The sequence below is a fragment of the Perognathus longimembris genome, chromosome 6 (assembly GCF_023159225.1).
Source record: "Perognathus longimembris pacificus isolate PPM17 chromosome 6, ASM2315922v1, whole genome shotgun sequence".
Classification (NCBI taxonomy): domain Eukaryota; kingdom Metazoa; phylum Chordata; class Mammalia; order Rodentia; family Heteromyidae; genus Perognathus; species Perognathus longimembris.
In genome coordinates, this window is record NC_063166.1 from 9,279,910 (window position 1) to 9,305,066 (window position 25,157).

The 25,157-nt window shown below is 49.9% G+C and overlaps 1 protein-coding gene across 1 annotated transcript in view; it reads left to right on the top strand.

Moving 5' to 3' along the window:
• Kif6 (kinesin family member 6) overlaps nt 1-25,157 on the top strand; it is a 230,391-nt gene that overhangs the window by 156,320 nt on the left and 48,914 nt on the right. Inside the window, exon 14 of the mRNA XM_048349203.1 lies at nt 23,692-23,800. Within this exon, the coding sequence (XP_048205160.1) occupies nt 23,692-23,800 (109 nt within the window). The remainder of the gene's footprint in view (nt 1-23,691; nt 23,801-25,157) is intronic.

Consider the following 25,157-nt stretch of genomic DNA (forward strand, 5'->3'; position numbering starts at 1 on the left):
AAATTAGTACTTTGATTTTTAACATCTTCATATCATAAGGCAGAAAGCAACCCCAGCCTAGACAGGAAGCCCTGAGACACTTTCTGTAGCTATTAAGCTTCTCAATTGCAAAACTAAAAACAGACCCTGGGCTGTGTTCCTTGGGGGCTCCTCTGGGGTTTTGTTCTTTCCTCCTTGCTCTGTGTATTCCCTCCTTCATCGAGTGATTGCTGCAGGAAGTGCTCTTGGCATCGGCACCACTGCCAGGGAGAACCAAGCAGGATTGGGTAGAGACATTGAGCTGAGAAAACTATCTCAAAGAGGCCCAGGTAGGCCCCGCCAGGCGCTTAAGAGCTAAAAGCTGGCTCTCCAGGCATGTCCTGTGGTAGAGTGTACTGGCCAGCTGTGGGTGCTGGCTGTCCTTAGGAAGGAAACTTGGGGTGACTGCTTTCCACCTGTCCCTTTCAAGGTACCAAGGGTATGGGTGAGCCATCTTAGACCTTCAGAGAGGGCTAGCCTCGGCCTTCCATGGGCCAACCTGACCCTCAGGGGCTGGGGACAGAGACCTTTGGTCCTCACGGGGGATGTGGGCTCAGTGTCCACTACAGTAATCTAACGTGGGTCTAGACATGGAATTTTCCCCTTCCAAAGGCATTTTAAACTGGCAGACTTGCTCTTCTGCTCTAGATCTTTATAAGAAGTGAAAATCCAAGTTGTTCTTGGCTTTCTGTCACCTTTAGCTTCAGTTTGGATGAAGTTACTAAAACATAAATTCAGTTCTTAAATAAAAGAAATTAGAACCAAAATTCTATTAACGTTTATTGCTCTTTTAAACTTATAAATATTCATCGGCTCGGAAAGGATATAGCGCTGTTCTTAAGATCATTTGACATATTCTTTATTATTTATAGTAGATTTTTCAGATCTTTCATTGGTTTGTATATAACATCATACTTATTATAGCTCATTTTAGTCTTGTGGTAATAAATGTATATTTATAGTTCATCTTGCTGGTAATAAATTCAGATACCAACCATATAAGGGGATTTTCTACTCCCGTTTCCTCTAGAAAGCCTTATTTATATTTCGGTGTGAATATTCAGATATTACTGATAAATTTAGATCACAGTGAGTTTTCTAGCACTCGCCTTGTTGTTTCCCACAACCTGGGCATTGACATTGTCACTGGTCATTCCAGAAACGAGGTTGAACGTGTTATCCACCCACTTGGATTTTCGTGACTCAGCCCAAGCTGAAGTTCAGGGTCTCCCTAATATGCGCCTATGTGTGTTTTTGGCAAAAACGTATTTGTTCCATGCGTCTCCTTCAGACAGCTTAAAGAACAAGGCTCCGGTTAACATGGCACAAGAAGCCATCCCAAAACATGGCGATGTAAAGTAACAGCCAACTCCTTAGAGCTCATGACTCTGTCCAGGACACCCAGTGTCACCCAGTGACACCCGGTGACTGTCAGCTGGGCAGGGTGGAGGGAGGGAGGCTCTGGGATGGCCAGCCCAGATCCTCATGGCCCGTGAATACTTGGGTTCTGTGAGTCTGCCTTATCTTCTCTGCCTCTCCAAGTCAGTGCACAGCCACGGTGATTAGCCAGCCAGTCCCCTCCCGTGGAGGTCCGAGCTTCCCAGAGAGAAGTGAAAACAAGCAAAGCCTACTTGCAGAACGGGGCCTAAGCTCACTCCTCATATCATACCCTGTGGATGGACAGGAACCCAGCGGGTCCCGCTCACGGCCTCAGGGCTCCCCTTACGTGGCGGAATGGCTTTCTTCATGCCTCCTCCGCTATGCATCTTACACTGCGGAGCATCTACTCAATAAATACGGTTTGGGTGGAATTATTTCCCGAGCGTCTGCTACGGAGCAGGCCCTGTAAAGAAAACAAGTTGGAAACGGGGGGTTGTGCGACGTGGCAGGGCGCGTGGTGTACACCAGCTGGGGGAAATGCGTGACGTAATGAATGCGTGGTGGTGGTGGCAGCTAAGTGCCCTGAAGTCACTTCCAGAGGTTCGCTGGCACCTCTGTGTGGCCCTCAGTTTGCACCCTGTGACTTGAAGAACAATCCCTGGCGCCTGGCCCTCCATCGGAATTGATGAACAGAGCAGCCAGTCCGTGAGAAATGTCACTTTTAGATACCTTGTCCTCCATCAGAGTTTTATCTCATGTTGTTTACTCATCCTGAAATGCTGTTCCCCACTTCCCTTTTCTCTGAGGGAATCATCTGAATATGACGGTAACCGGCCTTGGGTTTCGCCTCTGAATCCTGGATAAAAGCCTGGCAGAACAGCAAAACATGGCAGTGCTGTGCTCTCCCCATGCAGGTCAAACTCCAGATCTCTTTCAGATGCCTGCCAGGCACTGCTCTAATCTGTACGCCCCAGCCGTGGATTCCACACTGTTATGGGGAAGGGGGGGAGGACAGGCTGCCTTTTACAGTGCTCACTGAGAAAGTGGGCGTGTGACACCGGGGTGCACCCCGCCTTGCCAGGACTCGCTGATGAGGTGTCAGGTGGGAAACCTTTAAAAATCATGATTTCCTCCTAAACCCAGCTGCAGACACCACAGGTGGGGCTGGGTGGGGGCGTGCTCGCCAGAGTTGGAAGAAAGGGCTGGGGGGGGGGGGAAACATTAGAAGGGGAGAGGAAAGGAGCTCACCACGGGAAGCCAAGACTTCAGGTGATCCTCTCTTCATTTCTCTTTTATTCCTCCCCCAAAGGGGTAAGGGCCAGAGAAAGAAGAAGACCTCAAATCTGTTTACTATTTCTTATTTTTAGAAGAAAATGAAATAATCCTCATTTCTTATGCAGAAGGGATGGGGGTGGAAAACAAAAGACACCTCTTGACTGAGGTCTAGGTTCCATATTCTGTTATTTCCATTAGCCTTACTTTGGTCATTTATCTACATCACAAAACAACCTGACCAGCGAATGGAGCAACCTGGGTGGAGAAAGAAGGGGGCTAGCTCTTTGTTTCAAGGGTCTGCAAGATCATAAACCATTTCCCTGCTTCCTTCCCTGTGGCTCAGTTTCCTTCTCTACAGTGTAAAAGAGAGATGACAGGTACACACACACACACACACACACACACACGTTTCCTGGTGCTCTTGGCCCATGCAACATTTGTAACGAGTTAGGGCTACTCTCCTAGTCAGCTAGGCGATTGGGCTTCATGATTAAACCCATGAGGCTCTAAGCAGCTGCTACACACACACACACACACACACACACAGAGCCTCCCAGCCATTCCTAACACCACCTCCAGAATTCAGTCACTCAGTGACCCCAAAAGCCCAGGACCAAAGGAAGATCTAGCTAAGGCTTTCAACTCTAAGCTGAGTTTCCCAAAGTACCATCTGCTTAGGATGAGGATAGGGCAACTGCAACAGAAATATCCCCCGGTTCCTGACTTCCCCCTGTCCACTTCCATCCTCAGTCTCTAGCAGAGCTCTGCCCACACCCAGAGATCCCAAGAGCCCCCTGGGGATCTTACCTTGCTCAGCTGCTGGTCTTTTTGCAGCTCCTCCATGAAGGGCCAAGCTTGAGAGGACTGTCCCATCGTCTCCCCTCCATTGCTACCCAACTCAAGACTGTAGCTTCTAGGACACCCCAAAGCCTCAAACTACAAACACATAAAATAAAATTCTCCAACCTGCCTCCTCCTTGCACACATGCAAAGGTCACCATGTCTTTAACTCTACGGAGTTGCAACATCAGAGTCAAATGCAGGGAACGGACACAAAGAATCATGGTCACACTTGGCCTACATCTGTTTGACCTCTGAAAATCACAGTTCTTAGGGAAGGGGTATCCTTGGAAGATGAGGGGGGGAGCGGGCCCTCAGGACAGACAGAGCGGGGAGTAGAAGGCATCCTCACAGACAGAGAAAACAACACAGGCAGAGACAGAGGACTGGGAACACTGAGCAGACGCGCCCAGTCTGGTGGGGGTAGAAGATGCTTGTTGGGGTCTTCGAGGGGTGGCCAGTAAAGTGCAGTGCCTGCGTAGGGGGTGGGAGGAGTTTGTGGAGAGCCTTAAACACCAAACAGAGATGCTGGGATTTGGTGCAGGGAGCAGAAGGAATCATTTCTGGCGATCTGTCTAGAGGGGTTTGAGGGAAGATTAAGCTGGCAAGGGTTTATAGGAGAAACTGGAGGAGGACAGACTGTCTGAGGGATTAGTTCAAAAGGCTTTTATGCAATTCATCCCTCAAGGAGTTTTAAATTTAATTAGAAAATGAGGCAGCAATGTATATTAGACACATTATTGGCACATGTGTGCATCTTCCTTAAAATTAAAAAAAGTATATGTTTTGAAGAGGTTATATATATATATCCACATGGCTCTTCAATGAAAATGATCTAAAGAGATATAAAGTGAGCAGTTCGGTTCCCACTTTGCCTCTCTCCCATCTCCCCCCCCCCCCGCCCCCTGCCCAAACCATCTCCCAACCATCACCACCACAACTAAACATGTTCATTATTTCCCTGTGTGTGCTTCCAGGGCTTATTGCTAGAAACTCAAGCAAACATTCATGTAGATTCTTCCTTTTCCATATTAAAAAAAATTAGCATGCTATACAAAAGCTTCTCTTCGCTTTGATTTCTCTCACTTATAAATAGATCTTGTAGAGGTGTTTTTTTCCCCCATACTTTTTGTCAGCTGCAAAATATTCAATTATATGGAGAGCCAGCTCTGAACCAAAGGATGTGGTTTTTAACAATCTTGTGCTATTATAGATGGATGCTGTGAAAATTAGCTTGTCTGGGTGCCATTTGATATGAATTATATGTCATTTTGTATTTAAGTGTATACCCATACAATAAAGTAGACTCTGTACCAAGCCTACATGCATTCATAATTTTAATAGAGATAGCTGCTTTGCCCTTTTAGGGGCTCTTTCTGTGCTGATTTTCAGCCCCACCAAGCAGTGACTGTGACTCCCTTCTTTCCCTCAACCTTACCAGCACATTGGGCTATTATTTTAGTGGGTTTTCTAGTCTGTTAGGTGCAATGTAGTCCTAATTACCTTTTCTCTTATTGGAAGTTAAATTAAACCTTTTTATAGCTTATGAGCCCAATAAATCATAATTTCCTTAGCTTAGGGGCCTGACTTTGTCACTCTATATCTCTCCCAAATGCCCTGCTACAAAATAGATTTTCAGCCAAGATTTGTAAACCCAGCAGATGATTCTCTGAATAAATGATTGAGTCAATACTCACGACACTAGAGTTAGAATCCTTAAATTAGACAATAATCTTCCCTTCAAGAAACATAAGATAAGCTGTGTGCCTGTAATCCTAGATATTCGGGAGGCCGAGATCTGAGGCTCTCGATTCGGAGCTAGCTGGGGTGGAAGACTCCATGAGACTCTTGTCTCCAATTAGCTAACAGAAAGCCAGAAGTGGCCCAAACACCGGTGCTGAGGGACGAAGCCAAGTGAGAGTGTGAGGTTCTGAGTTCAAGCCCCATTATTGGCATGCATAAATAAATAAATAGGCGGTTTACCTCATCTGCGTACTTGCGCGCTTTCCATCCCAGTTATTCTGGGAGCTCGTGGGGACCTGCGTTTCCAGATAGCCAGTCAGGAAGATGCAGGTTTCACAGGAGCTCAGCAGTTCCTCATCTGTTCGCTTCCTGTGTCCGCCCCGTCACTTCCCCGTTGGGAACCCCCTTGGGAGGCGGGAATGTCATTATTTCCACCCCTGCTGCACACCCATCGCTCAGTGGCAGAACTTGCTCAAGGTCAGACACTCCCTAAAGAAGAACCCAGGCGTTTGTCTCAGGCACTTCCCAGAATTCCTTTCTTAATTTATCACAAAATTAGTAACTGGGGGTGGGATTGGAGGTGGGAGTGGGGAATAAAACCAAACAGGGACATTATCCTCACTTTTCAGCAACCGAAAAAGCATCCTTACCCCGTTCTCCTTACACTCTGAAGTTCTCACAGTTGCCCTGAATCCTCCTCCTGGAGATGAACGAGGAATTAATAGTGTTGGATGACAACCCTGCCAGGAGGCAGCCTGCCCACCGCAAGGCAGTGCTGCCGCTGTCACGCGGAGCTGGCGGCCGTGGAGAGGTAGGCTCGTGGGCCTCACTCCCAGGGCCCGAGCCGGCCACACACAGCGTGCCGCCGCCCTGGAGGAGCTAGAGCCCACAACCCCTCCTCGGCCGGAGAATCCAGCCCATTCATTACAGTTCTGTGATTGCTTATCCGCCCCGCCCCCCTCCCCCTTGAAATAGTCACGAATCTGGCTTTCTGACGTGAAATACGAGGTTTGGAGGCTATCCTAATTTATTCACCTAAGTGCACAAGATTTACAAAGCATTTGTGATGCGTCAGTCACCCTAGTTACTGGGTACCCACGGTTAAAAAGATTTCTTCACTAAGGAGGAAAGTTGCTTTGAAAACAAATACATTCGCCCCAGAACAGATAACATATTGATGACTAATTTTTCCCTACTGGATTTCTAGTCACACCTCATGGCTCCCATACAACCAAAGATTTTTTTTTTAATACTTCAAACTCTTAAGATAACTTTCCCTTTCAATAGTTCTTTGTCAAAGGTCTTCTACTGCTTGTTACCTATTTTCAGATAATAGCTTTTCGGCAGAGTCCCATAAAAATAATGTGAACCCTTTATTCCCAAAGATTAGACCTTCCAGAGACCAAATTTAAAAAAAAAAAAATAAGTGAGTGGGATTGTCATCGTTGGAATCATGCTCCTGGATCAAGACTCAAATGAATTTTCCACAAAGAAAATTATTCATTGAAAAAGATAAGTCCTGAGTTCTACCATCCTCCGGTTACCAAATTAATCAGTGAAACGCCTCCACGGCATAGAAAATACAGGCTTCCGAAAGAAAAGTCAAGCTAGAAATAAATCTACCTCGGGTGCAAACCCTGATTTCTATTTCATTTGACCTATGCATCAAGCAGACTCATTCAGGCAGTACCCGGTGGGAAAGGAAGTTTTTCAGATAAGGAAAATGTGCAGAAAATAAACACTGAAGCTGATCTCTTTCTTTTCCACTTTAACCAGTTTTGACAAATGTCATTCTAAAAACATTGGTTGCACACCATCCTGGCAGGAGAGGGACAGTTACCCGACACCTAGTCTTCTTCCCCACGACCTGGCGTCCTAAACCCCGGGCCCTGGGTCAGCAGCAAGGGATCTAAAGGACTCACAGCCGTTGCACTAACAGAACCCCATCTTCTTGCTACCGCCATTAAGAGAGAGAGGGTGTATGGAGAGAAGAAGGGGGCTCTTAAAAGTTTCCATCGCACATGGGCAGAAAAGCCAGCAAAGTGATACTTTCTCATCTACCTGGATTTCGTATTGTCCTATTATTTCCTTTTCTTTTTCGTGAGGACCTAGAAGGTAGAGTCATTTTGTGCTCTGTCAGCAGCTGGAGAATGTACAACATCTTTGTTAGAGAACCCGCTGGCCTTGGCTGGTGCAGAAAAAGGTATGACGAGGTACCACAGAGTGAACCCCACTGCCTTCCTTGCCCAGGGCTCCCCTGGAAATGCAGACAACAGGAAGTGTTTGGTGTCTCAGCAAGGTCAGGAATGCCTAGACAACTGTATGTGCGTGCGCGCATGCGTGCGTGGTTTGCGTGGTTTGGTAGGGATGGAATGTTGCTAGTTGGTTCGGTTTTTTTTTTCTCTTTATTATGCAGGAGCCCCAAAAGTCTACTTGATTTCCTATTGCAGTTGGCATGGGCAGCGGATTTTGCTTATAATATGACCCTCTGTCTAGTTCCCCAATAATACAAAAGGCAGAAATACCAACCATTGGTCTTTGAGGGCGGAGTCATTGCTCATTTGTCATTTTAAGGGTACAACACTTTTTTTTTTTTTGGCCAGTCCTGGGGCTTGGACTCAGGGCCTGAGCACTGCCCCTGGCTTCTTTTTGCTCAAGGCTAGCACTCTGCCACCTGAGCCACAGCGCCACTTCTGGACATTTTCTGTATATGTGGTGCTGGGGAATTGAACCCAGGGCTTCATGTATACGAGGCAAGCACTCTTGCCACTAGGCCATATCCCCAGCCCGGTACAATACTTTTTTGAGATAAGGTTTGAGTCTGTAGCCCAGGCTGACCTGGAACTCTCTAGAAGTCCTCAGCCTCAGCTTCCTGAGTACTGGCATTATAGGTATGACCCTCCACGCGGAGCTTCAGGGTGCAGTGTTTGAATCAGGCTTTCACCCCGCGGCCGTCACGGGCACGCGCATTGGTGGAACACGTGTGGATTTGTGAATGGACGATCCATGAACTGACCACACCTAACTAAATCCCAAAGTGTGGCGGGTCCGTCCCCGACCACGTGGCCAGTGTCCCTGCCCAGGAGGAGTATGACGAGCACGGGGCACACTCAACCTGAGGACACAGAGACACGCAGAAGGAAAGGTCAGGCCATCGGAGGGGAGGGAGCACGGGCTGGACGCAGATCCAGCTGCTCCTCCTCCGACCAAACCCCTGGGTCTCCAGGCACTCACAGGGGCCGCCCTAAGGAGGGACGGGGAGGAAATGAAACCAGAACGGAGGAGTTCACATTTCTTCGGGCATTGAAAACACTTTCCGATTACATCCTGAAATGTTGCTGGACCAAAGTTTTACAAACTTCTGGAAAAGTGAAGGAAGGCTGCGCTTTGGCACCCCTGGCCTTGTAATATCAAATCACAGCTCCGCGTTAAGTTTTACTACTCCACGGAACAGAAAGGTCCAGGGCAAACAGAATCCCGTGGTGTTCCATTAAAGGAAAAAACAAAATCAGATCAGCTTAAAGCAATATGATCTTAAAAGAACCCACTTTAAGAAGGGCAGAGAATAAGTGAATCTGGGCAGCAAGTATCGGTGTCTCCCCTAGAGAACATCTGACACTAAAACCCAGCTGAAGGCATAGCTTAGTGATAGAGCACCTGCCTAGCAAGCACAAGGCCCTAAGTTCAAGCCCCAGTATCTCTCTCTCTCTCTCTCTCTCTCTCTCACACACACACACACACACACACACACACACACACACACACACACACAGAGTGCTTGGCTGGGGATATAACTCCATTATTGCTGGGACATAATCCCACAAGGCCCAGTGTTAAAACCCCCAACACTGCAAAAACAAAACTTAAAAGTTTTGTTTAATTCAAAATAAGAAGGCAGTTCTTAAAAGACGCATAATCCATCGTAGATGCATCGCTGCACTAAATTCCGCAGTATAACGGTCTCCCTCACGCAGGTGACTGGCGGTGGTGGGCTCCTGGTGAAGATGTCCTTTCCCTGGGCGCTGCTGGCTGAGGGGGGCCTGGAACCACCCGGCTGACTGGGCCAGGGCACCACTGCCCATCGACACACAGGCTGTGGGGGGCAGGGCGCCCAGTGATGTGATAGCAAGGCTGAGCTCAGGAAGGGCCCAGTGAGGGCACCGCAGCCAGACCCCACTTCAAAACGGACGCCCCTGATTTCCCATGATCCCAAACTAAGGACATGTCACTGAGCCCCTGAACTTGGTGCGCGGGTGTGTACCTAAGGCACTGGCTAATCTCAAGCAGCCACTGGATTTAGTGGAGATGGGGCAGGGAGGTCAGCCTCAGCCTCCAGACCTTCAGCAGCCATGAGATCTATGTATCCACGTAGGAGGACACCGCGGAGCCTCTCCAAATGCCTGAGAGTCTATCATCTTGTTTATCAGAACCAGGCAACTTTGACCACTCTCTGCTAAGTAGAAGAATATACGCATACGTGTAAGAATATTCTTATGCCCTTTGAATAGGAGTATGACTACTTCTGTGCTCTCAGACCATAACATACACGTGACAGATCATAAATAGGGTCAACTACTGGCAAGTCCTAAACAGGTACACGGACTAAACAGAGCCGTTGAGGAGCCTAAGGGAAGCAAGAGTGCAGAGCTCCTACACTGACACACACGGGAAGGTGAAGGCCGGCCATCCCCTGAGGTATCATTGCTATTCTTCTCTTATGTTTTTGGAGAATTGTCTGTTACACAAAGTGAAGTGAAGAGGAGGAATTGAAAGTTTTGGGCTTCTGTCCCATTGTTAGGGGTCAGTTATGGTAGATAAAGTTTGGGGAAACTACCTTAAAATAGGATGGTTCTTCTCTCTTGCTTAGTCAGATCACAGATTCTCTTTTCCTTTCTTTTTCAACATTGAAATATTCAAGTACTCTACCAAAAAAATAAAACCCCGTATTATTCTAAAACTTAATGTTTTGATTCTAAAATACATGTTATTTGAGAATTATTGCTGGAGAGGTTTGGTTGGATTGTAGGTTGGGGCGGGTGAATCTGGTGAGTCAGAGGCTGGTCTCCTGCTATGGACAAGAAGGAACAGAAAGGACACATTCAAAGAGATGAAATTAGGGACGGCGCCAGTGGCTCACACCTGTAATCCTAGCTACTCAGGAGGCTGAGAACTGAGGATCACAGTTTGAAGCCAGCCAGGGCAGGAAGGTCCATGAGACTCTTATATCCAACTATTCAGAAAAAAGCCAGAAGTGGCGCTGTGGCTCAAGTGGTACAGTGCTAGCCTTGAGCACAGAGAAGCTCAGGGACAGAGCCCAGGCCCTGAATTCAAGCCCCAGGACCGGCAGAGAGGGGGACGGGAGGGAATTTGGAGCTAGATGTTACAGAAAGGATTGAAGCACAAGAAAAATTTTAGGAAATTTTTAATTCCTTGTGGTCCTTCTAGTTCCAAATATTCTTAAGATTTAAAGCCAGGTGAAGAAATCTCTATATTGATCTATTCACATAGAAAGCCTTAACAGGGTATTCTCACCCAGGGCTTTATTTAGTCTGTGAATTTTCTTTAATGTTAGATATTTGATCCACCTGAAAGAACCAGTCTTGTCTTGATAGCTCCAGCTCGGTGTCTAATTATCCACTAATGATTGCTAAGAAATATCTTGGGATATTGAGGTGTCGTGTGGGAATAAGGACACCCACTCACAAGGAACTCAGCAAGGCAAAGTTGGCTTGTGCAGGAGGGCCCGCAGATGACAAGGAGCCAAGTACACAAGCATGGACCGAGTAGGCAGGTGCCTACACTCTGTCTGCACCTCACACAGAGGGCCCTGCCGCCCGACTGGATTGGCTGAGCTCAGGCATGGGGGCGGGGACTAACATTAACATCTCGGTGACCAACGCTGGACAAGCCTCAGGACTTTACATCTTTCTGGGAAAGTCTTGAGAACACATGGGGCCTCGCGAGACTCTGGAAGAAGACCCTGGAACTGGAAATAGTTAAGATGGCAACACCCTTTGGTAGAGAAGATTTCTTTATACTTTATTCCTTGTACACTTTGTGAGCCTGTAAGGAGGCTCAGAATGGAGTTGGCGGCAGAAGGCCAGTATGGACAGAAATATGACACAATGCCAGTAGAGAGCATTGCATGGTTGAGGGGATACTCTGACACCGTGGAGAGGCCAGGAGGATGAGAAGACAAGAACTGTGCACTGGAATGGCCAGTTAGGGGCTGGGTGGGAACTATGGTAGCCTGACTTTATTTCCATGTCTTTTATTTGGATTCTTATCAGCTATAGGGACTAGGGTATTCAGAAACTATTCAGTGATGGATGGATTTCATTTGGAGAGATATACAATGATCCCTTCTCATAATGATTATTTCTGTGAGAGGGACCGGAAGCAGTGGATTCAAGAAACAAGAAAAGCAGTTGTGAGTGGAAAGTAATTTGGGTAAAGATGTAAAAAATAAAAATGAAATCAAGTATCTTAACTCAGAGACAAACTCCCCAAGTGGCTTATGGTATCTCCCTCAGTGTTGTAGATAACTACTGATACAATTCCATGGATTAATTGGAGACTCAAACCATACTTCCAAATTCACACACACACACACACACACACACACACACACACACACACACACACGGACCCTGTATCCTGCTGACCTGTTCTGAAACCATCCTTCCTTCTTGTATCTGGGGCAGTGTTAATTCCACCAGGAGCACAGGGGAAGATAAATTGTCTGCTTACATCAGTGAGTATTTGTGCAACTGACAAAGAGGAAAACCATTGCTGCAGGTGGATGCTCCCCAAACTGGGCCTTGTGAATCCCCCATCCCTCCCATCACCCTGCACCCACCCCTCAGTCACATCGATTTAACAGGATTGCTGGGTCTGTCAGTCCATCTGTCGAAGTAACGCTTTGGGAAACTCAGAAGCATCCAGCATGGCCAACTCTTGAACAGAGTTGGGAGTTAAAAAAAAAAAAATCACCCAAAAGGAAAAAAAAGAAAGTGTTCTTCTTTGAGCTGAATGGCAGTAGGTCCAGGGGGACTTTAGGAAGGTCTGAAGGCGGGGAGAAGGTCCCCACATCAGACATTGAAGGACTCTCATGCTGTGGGCTGCGGAGGTCAATTCTGCATTCGTTCTGAAATCAATTTTCCTGATCCTTTGCTTTCTGTGCCATTTTCTTCTTTTACTGTTTATTTTGTCGCTTGGCTTGCACTAGGCCTGAGCTTGACTTTGATCCATGGGTCTGGGAAGCATAATACAGTGTGGTCTTTCTACTCCCCCTGCTTTTGTAATAAGAATGTTCCTTTTTTTTTTTTTTTAATTTCTTGGTTGATCATAGCATTTGGTAACAAGCGTGCGGGGTGGGGGGGGGACCTGATAATTTAGTTAAAATGAGTCACTTTTGCACCAGACCGGGAGCCCCGTGACTCATAATTACAAGTTCAAAGACTGGTTGTTTGAAACCAGAGGCAGCCTAGCTGCAGGGGCTTTCAGCCTGCTCACTCTTTGTATTCTCCATGTCCAAAGAGCAAATTGCTGCCCAAGGTACCCCCAGAACTCATTGGAGAGCTGGGTGAAGTGAGGGGCAGCCTGGAGCTGAGCAGAAAGGACCGCCTCCCCACCGGCCTGCCCAAGCCCCCCCCCCCCCCCGCAGCAACTCTGCCCTGGCCCCTCTGCGGCGGGGCACACTGTCTACCGCAGAGGAATGCCAGTCTTGGTTTTTAAGCAAACCACATCTTAGCATCCTGCCACTTAGCGTCTTAGCCCCTCTTTCCTTTCTTCCTGCGCCGCTTCGCATGGGGGGACGGGACGGACGGACCCCGTGTCTACGGCATGGCTCGTTACAATCCACCACGGTCTGCTCCCGGCTTGAAGAAAAGATAGGATTTTAAAACACGTGCGGAAGGAAGCCAGTGGCGAAGGAGTCAGGCAAATGCTCTGCGTGCAAGGTCCGAGAGAGAGGCTGCTTGTGAGTTACTGCTGCGTGCAAAGAACACAGAGGGAGCCGGATGCTAGTGGCTCACGCCTGTCATCCTTGCTACTCAGGAGGCTGAGATCTGAGGGCCACGGTTCAAAACCAGCCCAGGCAGGAAAGTCCATGAGATTCTTCTCTCTGGGTAATCACCAAAAAAATTGGAAGTGGAGCTGTGGCTCAAGTGGTAGAGCACCAGGCTAAGAGACAGTGCCTGAGCCCTAAGTTCAAGCCCTAGTACTAGCACGCGCACACACACACACACACAGGAGGGGTGTTAATACTTCTCTCATGTTCATGTATATTTGTGGCAGCACATTCTAGAACCTCCAACTGAGTCAGAAAGCTATGATGGGAGAGAATGTCACATGGCAGAGGGCCAGGGCAGGGACTATGGAGGGGAAGGGCCTTTGGTCCAGACAGACAGCAGGGCTACAGGACCCGGAAGTGGCGGAGCATGTGGTTTGTGCTGAGATGCCCTAACCCGTGGGCCCCCGGCCAGCACTGCACGTCTCCCCCATACCCCACCTTCGCAGGACGATGCTCCCGTAGCTGAAAATTCAAATAGGAACAGGAGGCCGACCTCTGGCTTGGGCAATGCTGAGGCCACGAGGGAATCTCGAAGGACTATTCCAGTGGCATACAGACTGAGACTGGGAAGAGAGGCCTACATTCAAATAGCGATATCCAATTCATCAGATAAGAACAAAAAGGGGTAAGGGATGCAGAGAGGCTAGGAGGGGAGTCTAGGGACTACAGACTGGACAGAAGATTGGCTCTTGATCAGATGATGCCTGTTCCTCCACTACCCAAAGTGTGTGGGGGGGGGGGGGGAGGGTCAGGTACTGGTATTCATGAGAGCCCCCTGGTGGACACAGGGCTGGGAGGATGAGGAAGCCCCCCACCCCATCCTGCCTCCACTACTTTCTCAATGAGATGAGGCTGTTCCTGTGGAATGAGCCTGGCCCCTGTGGTCGGGAAGCAGAGAACCCAGAAACCATGGAGCCAGCCTGGCCTTGCGAGCCGCACTCTCTCTCTCTCTCCTAACCCGTCATTTGCAGCCACCTTCGGATTCCTCCCGCTGTGTCCAAGCGGCCCTTCCACTCCACACGGCTTGCCGTGGCGGGCGGCTTTTCAGATGACTCATTATTACTTACCATGATAATTATAACTCATTTTTACACTTTCGCTCGGTATAGTGCGTTCCATGTTTATTCCATCATTCTGTCAGAGACTTAAATCAATGATTCATGGCTGCCGTCTCCTGTTTTCTTTATTTTTTTATGGTGAAGCATACGTGCGGGGGGTGGGGGAGGGGAATGAGTTTGAGTGATATACCTAGTTTTTAACAAAAAAAGCACTCTTAAGGAAAACAGTTTCAACAGAGATAGCTGGTTCTTGCTCGTCCTTGCAGTCGGCAAAGCTTGTTGGTAGTCTGTACTCTGTTCCCTGCTAGTTCTCAAGCGGAGACGCTCACAGAACGCCTGACGTCTGTTCTTCTCCGTCCTTCATTGTATAACGAGGAGGCTAAGACTGCGAGCACTGTCGATGGCAGACATGCCCTCCGTCATCTGGGCGGGTAACTGGAACCAGCGCTCCGAGCCGTGCCTTCCGGTGCTGCAGCTCCTTCCCCCGCGTGCTGAGCACACGCTACGGAAGAACAGCCTGGCGCCACGGGAAACGCCGACGAGCCCCTCCAAAGCTCCCCGAGTCTCCTGCCAGGAACACCCTGGGAAAGCAGGGCACGGATCCCACCCGCCCAGTAGCTCCTCGGTTCCCCTTAGTAGCCGAGGGAAGCTCCCGGATCCCGCGGACCCTCGGGGTAGCATCTAGAAATTTCTCTCGCTTTTGGGTGGAAGCTTTGATCTGTTCACGCCTCCTCCAACATTAAACTGTATAGCCAAGGATAGTATGGATTTGATTTAGAAAAGAGATCGCAATGGAGCACATAGCCAGGACTTGTTGACAGACGGCCTGTAGATGGACAAACGATATGTCTTAAGCGAAGCGCCTCCCAGAGAGGCACGGGCAACAGAGAGGGAACAGAGTGACCCGGTGACCTCCTGGGTCCTTCTCGACTCTTCTGCATTCTGGGTCAGCCAGCATCCCTGAGGCAGCTGTTGCCTTCCTCGGTTTCCCTGCTTTCTCGCATCCCTGGCTCTTCGGATTATCATGCACTGGCGGTTTCCTGTCCACACCCTCGCCCACAGCGCTTCTCAGATTTCCTTGTGTTCTTGACCATCTCCGACCTCGTGATGGGCATCCGAGGCTGGCTAGCAGGTCCAAGATGGAAAGTGGTTATTTCTGCTTGGAAAGTGATGTCCACTTATCCACACAGCACGCACTCGCAACATTTTGGGGAAAGCTGATTGAACTCCTAGAAACCAAATGAAATGATGATTGCCAGCAGCTGGGGTTGGAGAGAATGGGGAGACGTTGGTCACAGCGCACAAACTTTCAGCTCTAAGATGAATACGTTCTTCAGCTTCAGTGAACAGCATAAGGCACCTGCATTAACAATATACGAGGCAAGCACTCTTGCCACTAGGCCATATTCCCAGCCCCTGCATTGACAATATATAATATAAATAATCCATAGAGTTTACTAAGAGTAGGTCTTAAGTGTTACACACACACACACACACACACAGAGTGAGGTGTCAAATGTTGATTTACTTAATTGTGGTAATCATTTCACAAAGTATTTACACATCAAATCATCCCATTGTACATATCAAAATATATGCAGTTTGGGAAATTATACTCTAATAAAGCTGAAAAATTTCCCTTTCCACAAAAAAATTAAAAAAATTTAAAAAGCGGTTTTTGGAGTCAGGCAAACCTAACATCAAGTTATAGCATTGCTGCTTTGTGCCTTTGAGTCAATTTTAGCCTCTTTCAACTTCAATTACCCAACATGTAAAATGGGCCAGGACGACCTACAGTGAGATTAACTAAAACAGCATATGTAAGGCCTCCAGCTCACAGGAAATTACTAATAAGCTTTGTTCAGTTCCACTACTACTCCTTACCAAGCTACTATTTGTAAAACCTAAGAGCAAGACCTGTCAGAGAGAAGAACACACACACATACATACACACACGCGCGCGCGCGCACACAGTCTTTTCCAGGTTTTTTTTCCCCCTCCAAAGGTAACATGAACACATTCTAAACGCCATTTTTCCTCACACTTACTTCCAAGCCTAGGAAATGGAATTTTGCTTAAATCCATATGCATTTCAAAAAAGGGACTTTTTTTTTACTACTGAGCTAGATGGTAAATCTTCAGTGTGTGTGTGTGTGTGTGTGTGTGTGTGTGTGTGTGTAGTGGGAGTTGGACTCAGGGCATTGTGCTTTACCTTGACTTTTTCTCTCAAGGCTGGCAGTCTCTACCACTTGAGCCACACCTCCCCTTCTGGCTTTTTGCTAGTTATCTGGAGATAAGAGTCTCACAGATTTGTCAGCCCAGGCAGATAAGTCTTTGAACCATGATCCTCAGATCTCAGCCTCCTGAGTAGCTAGGACTAAAGTCATGAGCCACCAGTAGCTGCCATTTCATTTTCTTGTAAAACACATAGATGAAAGAAAAACGGCGTAGAGACTGTGTGAAATCCACGCCCAACTCAGGCAGGGAAAGGAAAGGGGCCTCATCTCATTTTGGGGAGAGGTAACAGAGCTTGGCGACAGTTCTTTAGCTTCTGCCCCACCCCCACCCCCACCCCCAAGCACAGACTGACATAGAACTCAGCTCCCTCTGGTGACAGCCCAGCTCGGGAGCCCCCATGTTTTCAGATCCTGCCGGATGGGCCGCACAGAAAGGCTGGCTTTCTCCCTGTTCGGTGGACCTGTCCACTAACTGCCCCTCCACCCCACCAAGTCAGGACCCGCACAAACTCCCAGGGTGGGCCCACATTTTAGGCACTGGAATTGGGCACTGAGGCTTATCGGGGCGGCCACATCGATGGGCAGAAATCAACGGCCCGTCGGGCTGGGCAGCAGGAGCCACGGCCAGCCATCTTATTCAGTGGAAATGTTACCAGCCTCCGGATGCCTGAGCTCGCTCCAGTACCCAGAAACGCCAGCGTGACCCAGGCTGCTTTCCAAGCCGTGCTTTCCTCTGTCCACCCGTTTCTCTGGGCCGCCCGCAGGGGCACCCTTGGCCCTGAATGAGAATCTGCATGAGATAAACCTCGGGAGAGGCTTTCTGTCCGACTGCTCCCATGACCCCAAGCAGCAAACTCCCCCACGTGGAGCTGCCCTTCCTTCAGAGGCCCCAGGTCCACTTTTCTGCCCTTCCAGGCCTTTCTTCCCTGCCCAGGGCAAAACTGTGAGTCAGACACGGTTGCCCAGACAAAGGATAAACACGCCCTCCCTTGAGCGCTGCCCCCTCGGCCCCACCCAGCCCTCCCGCCGGGCACTGTCGGGCCCTCGAGGGTCCCAGGGTGGCATGTGTGATTCCTGGCACCAGCCGTCGGAACCCGTTTGATTTATTTAGATGCGGTGCCACCGCCACTGGGCGGGTCTCCTAAGGTTTATGTGGCTTTCCACTTCAGATTTTCCCTTTGCTCTCTTCCCTAGGGCTCCTGCCAAGCCTGCCATGCTTCCGCCTGCTCCAGACCAGCCCCGAGAATCTTCTAATGGAAGGTTCTCTTTTTGACCTCTTTCATGTGGCGACCTGGGAAACCCCAAGGCAAGGCCTCATCCGAGGGCTGCAGCCTAGGTGAGACCCCAGCTTGAGCCCGGGGGCCTAGAACGCCACAGCCCTGGGGACCTAGCCCATCCTCGAAGCTGTCCATCAAAAGCAGAAGTGGGGTTAGATGAGTGTCTTTGGCCGCCCCAAAGGTCTCATCCCTGGCTTTCACATCTGCAGTCACTTTGGCCCGTGGCTAAGTGGTTTTTACGCTTCCCCCTCATCCTCCAATTCCATATCCTGCTGGATCCACCCAGCCACCCCTTCAATTGGAGCTGGGCTGTGCTCCTGGCCCTTTCAAGTGACCCAGAACCGTGGGAGATGCCGCTGCTTTCTGTGGTCACCTCCGTCACCCGGATGGGCAAGGAACATGGGGGACATCTTCCCACCCGACTGTCCACAGCTATGGCTGCTGGGGGAGGGATGGGGGGGGCTCTCTGATGTCAGTCCCCAGGGGACAGGGCAGGCAGCCCCGTGACAGCCATGTCTATTGTTAAATGCCCGTTGTCATCTCCTTGCTTAGTAATCTGGCAGCTATCCGTTAAAGGAGATGCATGGGGACTGACAGTGGAGCCTGACTAAAGAGCTCTGATGCTCTGATAAGTCTCCCTGGCAGAAGATACAGCGAGGGGTTCTGCTGGGAGGAAGGAGAGGGCTGGCCCTGTCTTTTGGGAACTGCCCATGACATTTCTTCTTCCTAAATAACAGCGTTGGCCCCACAGGCGTGAGAGGGAGGTGAGACAGAATCCCAGGGGTCCCCTTCGATCTCCCTCTTGGAGATGGTCTCTCTCCTGCTAAATGCCTTTAGTCCTCCTCGTCCCATGCATCCAGTCAGTCAGGGAGCCGCTTGCTGTCCATACGCCACGCTGGTGATCGGCCTTTGCCCCTTCCATCGCGTCTTTCCTCAGCCGTCAGTCAGTGAGCCGCATCACTGACTTTCCTCCAATCCTCTTACTGCTCCTGGCTTGCGCTTCCCGCCTGGTCCATCTTGATAGGTTGTCCCTTCCTCCCCCAGCTCTGGCTCATCCCTCATCCAAATCCTCCCTGCTGCCTCCTCCTCCTCCTCCTCCCCGTTCTCCTCCTCCTCCTCCTCCTCCTCCTCTGCCTCCTCCTCCTCCTCCTCCTCCTCCTCCTCCTCCTCCTCCTCCTCCTCCTCCTCCTCCTTCATCCTGACTTTTGCCTACACACACAGGGATGGCATTCTCTTCTGATTTACAGGAGGATATTTTTGTGTATTTTGCCGAGATCAACGCTCACTGAGAAACTCCCATATACATAGAACTTTGTGTCCGAGTCCATACAATACTATACACCCCTGCAGAGCATAGGTATCTGTCACTTGGCTATATTTCCGAGCCATCCGGCTACCGTCCATTTCAAAAGCTGTCCCCACCAAGCCAGAGACAGTGTAAGGTTCCTCCCTTATCCAGCCACCCCCCCCCCCCCCCGCTTAGTACTGAACAGCTCCCCCACCCAGCTCCGAGGCCTCTCAAGCCTGTGTTCCCAGTCCCCCTCCCTTTTCCATCACTCCCTGCTGCTCATCTCTTCTCCCCTCTCTTCTTCTGAACTCGGAGAGAACCCAAGCCTGGCACGGAGTGAATGGCTCCCAAAGAAAAGAGGTCCTTGGCTATGACTAGGAAACCATTGTTCAGCATGAATAACACAACCTTCCATCATCCCACTTTTGTCCACGTTTAAGCAAGGGCTTAAGCAGCAGTGAGTTGTTTGGGAACAGCCAGGAGACTAAGCTCAGGCCCACACTAAAGGAAATCGGACAGCAGGGCCCGTGGCGGCGGCGCGCTGGCGGTAACCCTCCTCCATTCCCCTGTTTTGCCCAGCCTTTTGGTTTCCATGGGACTCTGTGTTGGGGTGGAAAGAGCTTCCAAAGGTACTGAATTCTATTCTTTAGCAAAATAAGGAACGGAATCTTAGGGTGAGAGAAAAAAAAAACAAAACGATGGAGCATTGAGAAACTCGTAAAGTACCAGTACACACGCATCTGGACACCCAGTGTTTACAGAGATCCAAAGCAAGATTCGAAAGCTCCTGCTTGCTGCCCTTTCTGCCTGCGTGCTCCTGAATCAATGCTGAAAGACGGAAGAGATTGCACCTTAGACACCTGTAAATATTTTCCAATCATCCTGCCAACTCAAAGTACAATATCCTGTTGGGTTCGGAGGGGTCTCCTGTAGTCGCTTTTAAATGGCCCTGCAACTCAGCAAGCCAGCAAGCTGATTCTTTTGAAGATAAGAGTCTCGTGGACTTTTCTACCTGGGCTAGTCCCAAACCATGATCCTCTAGATCTCAGCCTCCTCAATTGCTGGGATTCTAGGCCCACCGGCACCAAGGTCATTTCCGCTGGATGGCAGAACCACCCAGATTCGCATAATTTTCTTTATAATTCACACTTCCCCTTGATCACCCCAACCTGGGATCTCCACTTCTTCTCTACCTGGCAAATACTGACCAGCCTTCAGTGCCCTTCCCGGTGAAGTCCAAGGCTCCCTCCTCCCGGCTGCCTTCTCCCTGTCTCACTGACAGAGGTAGCTCTCCCGTCTCCCTCCCTCCTCATCCCCCCTCCCTGGGCCTCCCTATTGCAGGCAGCCCTGCGGTTATTTGCTCACTCATTCTCTGAACTATATTAACACCAGGATGAAAGCTTTAATCTTCTGATTCCATTTTGCATTTCTGTCACATGCCTAGCACCTTGCCCAAGATAAATAAACATTTCTTGAGGGAAGAAAATAAACAGATGATTGTCTCATTAGCAAGGTGAGCTTTCAACCACTCTTTCTGCTCCTCCTGCTCTTTCTCCTCCTGATGTGTACAATGTGCGCTTCAAGACTAGAGCTTTCTCAGTTCTCCTAGGGGAAGGGAGGCGGAGATAATATGAAGTATATAAAACACAAAAAGTATTGCATTCATTTTGTGGGCACCTCCAAACTGGGGTGAGAGCTTGTATAGGAGTATAAAACGATCAGGATGTAGGCTGAGGGCAAGCAGAAGAGGCTGGCTGGGGATAGAAGGGGTGGAGACGGGGCCTCTCTCTGCAGACCCTCGGCTTCTTGTCCCATGTGAGGGTCTTCTGGGACGTCTCTGGACGTCTCTGGAAGGCCTGGATGCCTTGCTTTGCCTCTTTGCCTTCAGACTAGGGCCAAGACCAGCCAGCTGCCTCTTCTGGCCTCCCTTGGCGGATACTTGGAAGTTAGTTGCCAGGACCACAGCCATCAAACTTGTGGTACCCACAAGCAATCCCAGATCCAGAACCGGACCTCCATGACAGCAGGAGAAGCAGCAGCCCACGGCCCTGCAGGACCCTCGAGTGTCTTTTAGATTCCCCGAAGTGTTCAAATACCTCGGGCGTAACTTTACCACATTCAGTTCTGCAAACTGTGATTTGTGTGTAAGGTTGCGCTGCTTGCTGGCTCCAAACTTCGTCAGCAGGACCTTTGCTTAGCAGAATGTGCTTTTCCATCCTGCATAACACAATCACAAGTGGACTTTCTGTCTGGACTCCCTTCTCGGTGCCCTGCACATCCATTCCGCTCCTGCTGTGTATCTCAAATGACTCGGGGGCTGTTTAGTCAACGGTAAGCCCTCCCCAGACTCACTGCCCCAAGAAAGCCTGGGACACTGGAACAGGGTAAATACCCCCTCCTCAGCCAGCCACCCATGAATGCCCCCCACAGGAGACGCAGAGCCTGCAGGAGAAGCCGTTATTGCCACTGCCTCTTCCTGGCCAGGAGAACCTTCTTTCTCATCGTCTCCTCTGTGAGGTAGCCAGGCACCCTGCAGACGGGCTCCGGTGGAGAGCCTTTGGGGGCTTTCCTCTTCCCTAACTGTATTCCAGACAGATTCATGCCTCCCACCGGCTGTTGTTATTTTATTGTTCTGCAAAAGCATACATCACTACAGTTGGGCAAGGACTGGGAACAGGGAGAAGGTAGGGAGTGTGTTCCTGGGCTCCTGCTGAGACCTACAAAGTGTGGGGGGGGGGGGCGGTGGGCAGAATGTGCCTTGCAAACGTCTCCTACACCGGGGTTCCATATCCATCATTCCCAAGTCCTGCTAGATTGGGGAAGTGTGCAGGACAGATGTGGAGACAGACATGAGCCGTGCCCATTTGCTTCTGATTGGAAAAGGGTGGGGTGCCATTGTGTGTCTCACCATTCAGACATTCTCCATGGTGCTATTTTTATCCCGGGAATCATCAAATTGGTGTCAGATGGGTCGCTCTGGCTCCTCAGAGTTAGGACTCAGCGGTTTGTTTGTTTTTTCCCAGAGAGGATTGGTTACTGGATGTGGCCCACATGAGTGTGTCTCTGGAGCCCCAGACCTTCTGGTGAGCCCCACTAGCCCTAATCCGTGCTCCTGTGGCATTCAAATGAGCCATCATCATGTCTGTTCATTCCTGGTCCTAGTCACTTAAAAGACATATTCCAAATGCCTGCCGTTAAACAGGACACACACACACACACACACACACACACACACACACACACACACACACACACTATCTCTGCCTTCACCGGTAGGAGTGGTTGTGTGAGGTGACAAGTGTCTCCTGGAGCAGGAGTAAGAAGAGCAATGGCAGGAGGAGGATTTAGCCTGGTTGGGCCTCGAAAAGCTTTGGGGAGGCGGTGACAGTCAGCTAAGGCTGACTTTGCAGAGAGAAGCAGAGCTGTTGGGTGAAAACGTGGCCTCCCAGGCAAAGAATCTCAAAGGCACGGAACATTAAGAAAGTGGGATTTCAGCCAACTTGAGCCTAGGCACCTGCCACGCAGACCCTCCTCATGCAGGAGGGAGGAGGAGGGCCTGGAGCCGGGAGGGATGGTTCCCCCAGCTACTCTTAAAGAGCCCCCAGCTTTCTGACCCTAGGATTCTGAATTTGAGCTTTGAGCCAGGCCCAGCAGTGAGGGTTGGGCAGTCGTGACAAATAGCAATACCAGGTATTAAGGCTGGACATGAACTTGGGCCCTACGATGACTGGGAACCGAAGCCCTGGATAAGAACCATGAGAAGCGAGGATGAATCCTTACATGGAGAATAACAGTCAAATTTTCAGCCGGCTGCTGGTGGCTCACGCCTGTAATCCTAGCTACTCAGGAGGCTGAGACCTGAGGATCATGGTTTGAAGCCAGCCTGCACAGGAAAGTCCATTAGTCTCTTATCTCCAATTAACCACCAGAAAACCAGAAGTGGTGCTGTGGTAGACCGCTAGCCTTGAGCAAAAGAAAAAATAAAAATAAAAAACAGCTCAAGGGACAGCACCCAGCCCCCAAGTTCAAGCCCCATGGCTGACCAAAAAAGAAATAGAATTGTCTAGATCTCTGCCTTTCTGTCTGGATTATAATTCATATAAATCCATGCCTGGAAGTTCGGGATTAGATTTAACAGAAAACCAAAATGGGGCAAAACAGCAAAAAGAGAGGTGCGGCCAGCCGTGGAGGATGACAGAAAGCACATTCGCAGATGTTCTCGGCAGTCCGGGGCCCGGCGCTCTGGTTTTCATTTCCTCTGACCAGACATTCCAAACCCCACTCCCTGCCAGTCAATAGCCGTGGCCCTGCAGGCCCCGCCCCACGGTGGGGGGGGTGGATAGCGGGTACCACTGCAGAGGCCTGGTGGGGGGGCCAGCTGGACAGGCCCGGAGCCACCTGTCTGGCCAGAGCCCCTCTCTGCTGTGGGCCTCTTGGAGCCAATGAAATTAATGGGATCCTGATGCCATTACCAACGCCACTTCCCTATGTCTCCCAGCAGGGATGAGAGAGGAAATGTCACTGGGGCGCCAGGAGGCCTTTGAAATCTTCAAGCGGGACCACGCCGACAGCATTACCATCGATGACAACAAACAGATTCTAAAGCAGAGGTAAGGCCGTCCCCCTCCCAGAGCAGCTGGGGCCCCACGGCTCAGCCAGCCCAGCCTGGGGGAAGTCTGCTACTTGCCCTTCCTCTCACTGGGTCAGCCTACCTTCTGCACGCTGTCCACGTGGCTTCACGCTCACGTACGCCCATCTTTCTCGTGTGTGGGAGCCTCGTCACCCCTGCACCACTGGGGCAAGCGACTTGAAGGACAGGGCGTGTTACTGGTAGCAGAAACGCTTTATCACGTGTTTGCGTCACGGCGTCGTTAGTCCTCATCTGCTCAAAAGGCAGAAAGAGAATGTTTACGGGCCAATTATGTTCTTAGAGCTCCGGGCCCGGCAGCTTTGCGACACAAGGAGTCCAGCACTTTCCAGTCAAAGGACATGAATGCACATCTAGTAACCCAGCAGCCTCCGGTGCTTTCTCCCCCATCAGAGCAGGCAGGATCTGATGGTGGTGCTGTTATCAAGCAAGGCAGCATTCTGGACCACTTTAGAAACAAGCAGCTAGGGAATGTGTTGGCGCTAGTCTGTGAATTAGAGGCCATACGTTCCAACTGCTGCAATCCGGACTGTCAGAGGCGCCGTCTTGGACTCAAAAGAAAGAGTTCTAGTCTGGCAATGAGTCCACTGCGACTCTGAGTCTTCACACAAGGCAACTTTGCATGGCCAGTTTGATGAATTGAAAGGAGATCTGTGCTTGAGAGTTGTGTGTCTTCCAGTGACAATTCAAGGAAGGCTGGGAAGTTGTAGGGCTCTCAAGAGTGGAAGTGCGAAGGCCTAGATCACAACACCTGAGGAGGGGACTTGAAAGGAAAGGCAGAAGAAAGGACAGAAGAAACAGAGAGGGGAGAACCAGGAGAAAACAACTCCTTGAGGGCCCCGATGGGAGACGGCGTAAGGAGAGGCGTAGGGCCAGTGATGACCCATGCTGTGGAGAGACCCGAGGGAGGGAGGGGGACCTGCATGTAGGACTTAGAACAAATCAAAGGAGCAGAGACATGAAGGTGCATTGTTGGTCTAGAGGTGTGGCTCACAGAGCCCTTGCCTAGCGCAGGGGAGACTCCACGTTTCATCCCAACACCACAAACATGAATGTATCCAAAAAGTTCATGTTAGATGAAAAACATTTTTTGTAAGAAAAAGAGAGAGAGAGAAGAATTGGCCAAGATGGTAGACCATGGAGGCAAGCCAGGGGCAAGAGAATCAGAGAAACCAGGGGTCAGGCGGAGGCAGCAAGGCTTTGCACAGACTAGAGCCACGACTCCAGAGCCTATGGAAGGAGGCATGAATGGAAAACAACTCAAGGGGCATTTGAAGACTTGTGAATGACGAGCTGTTTAATACAGCCGCCGCAGGGAG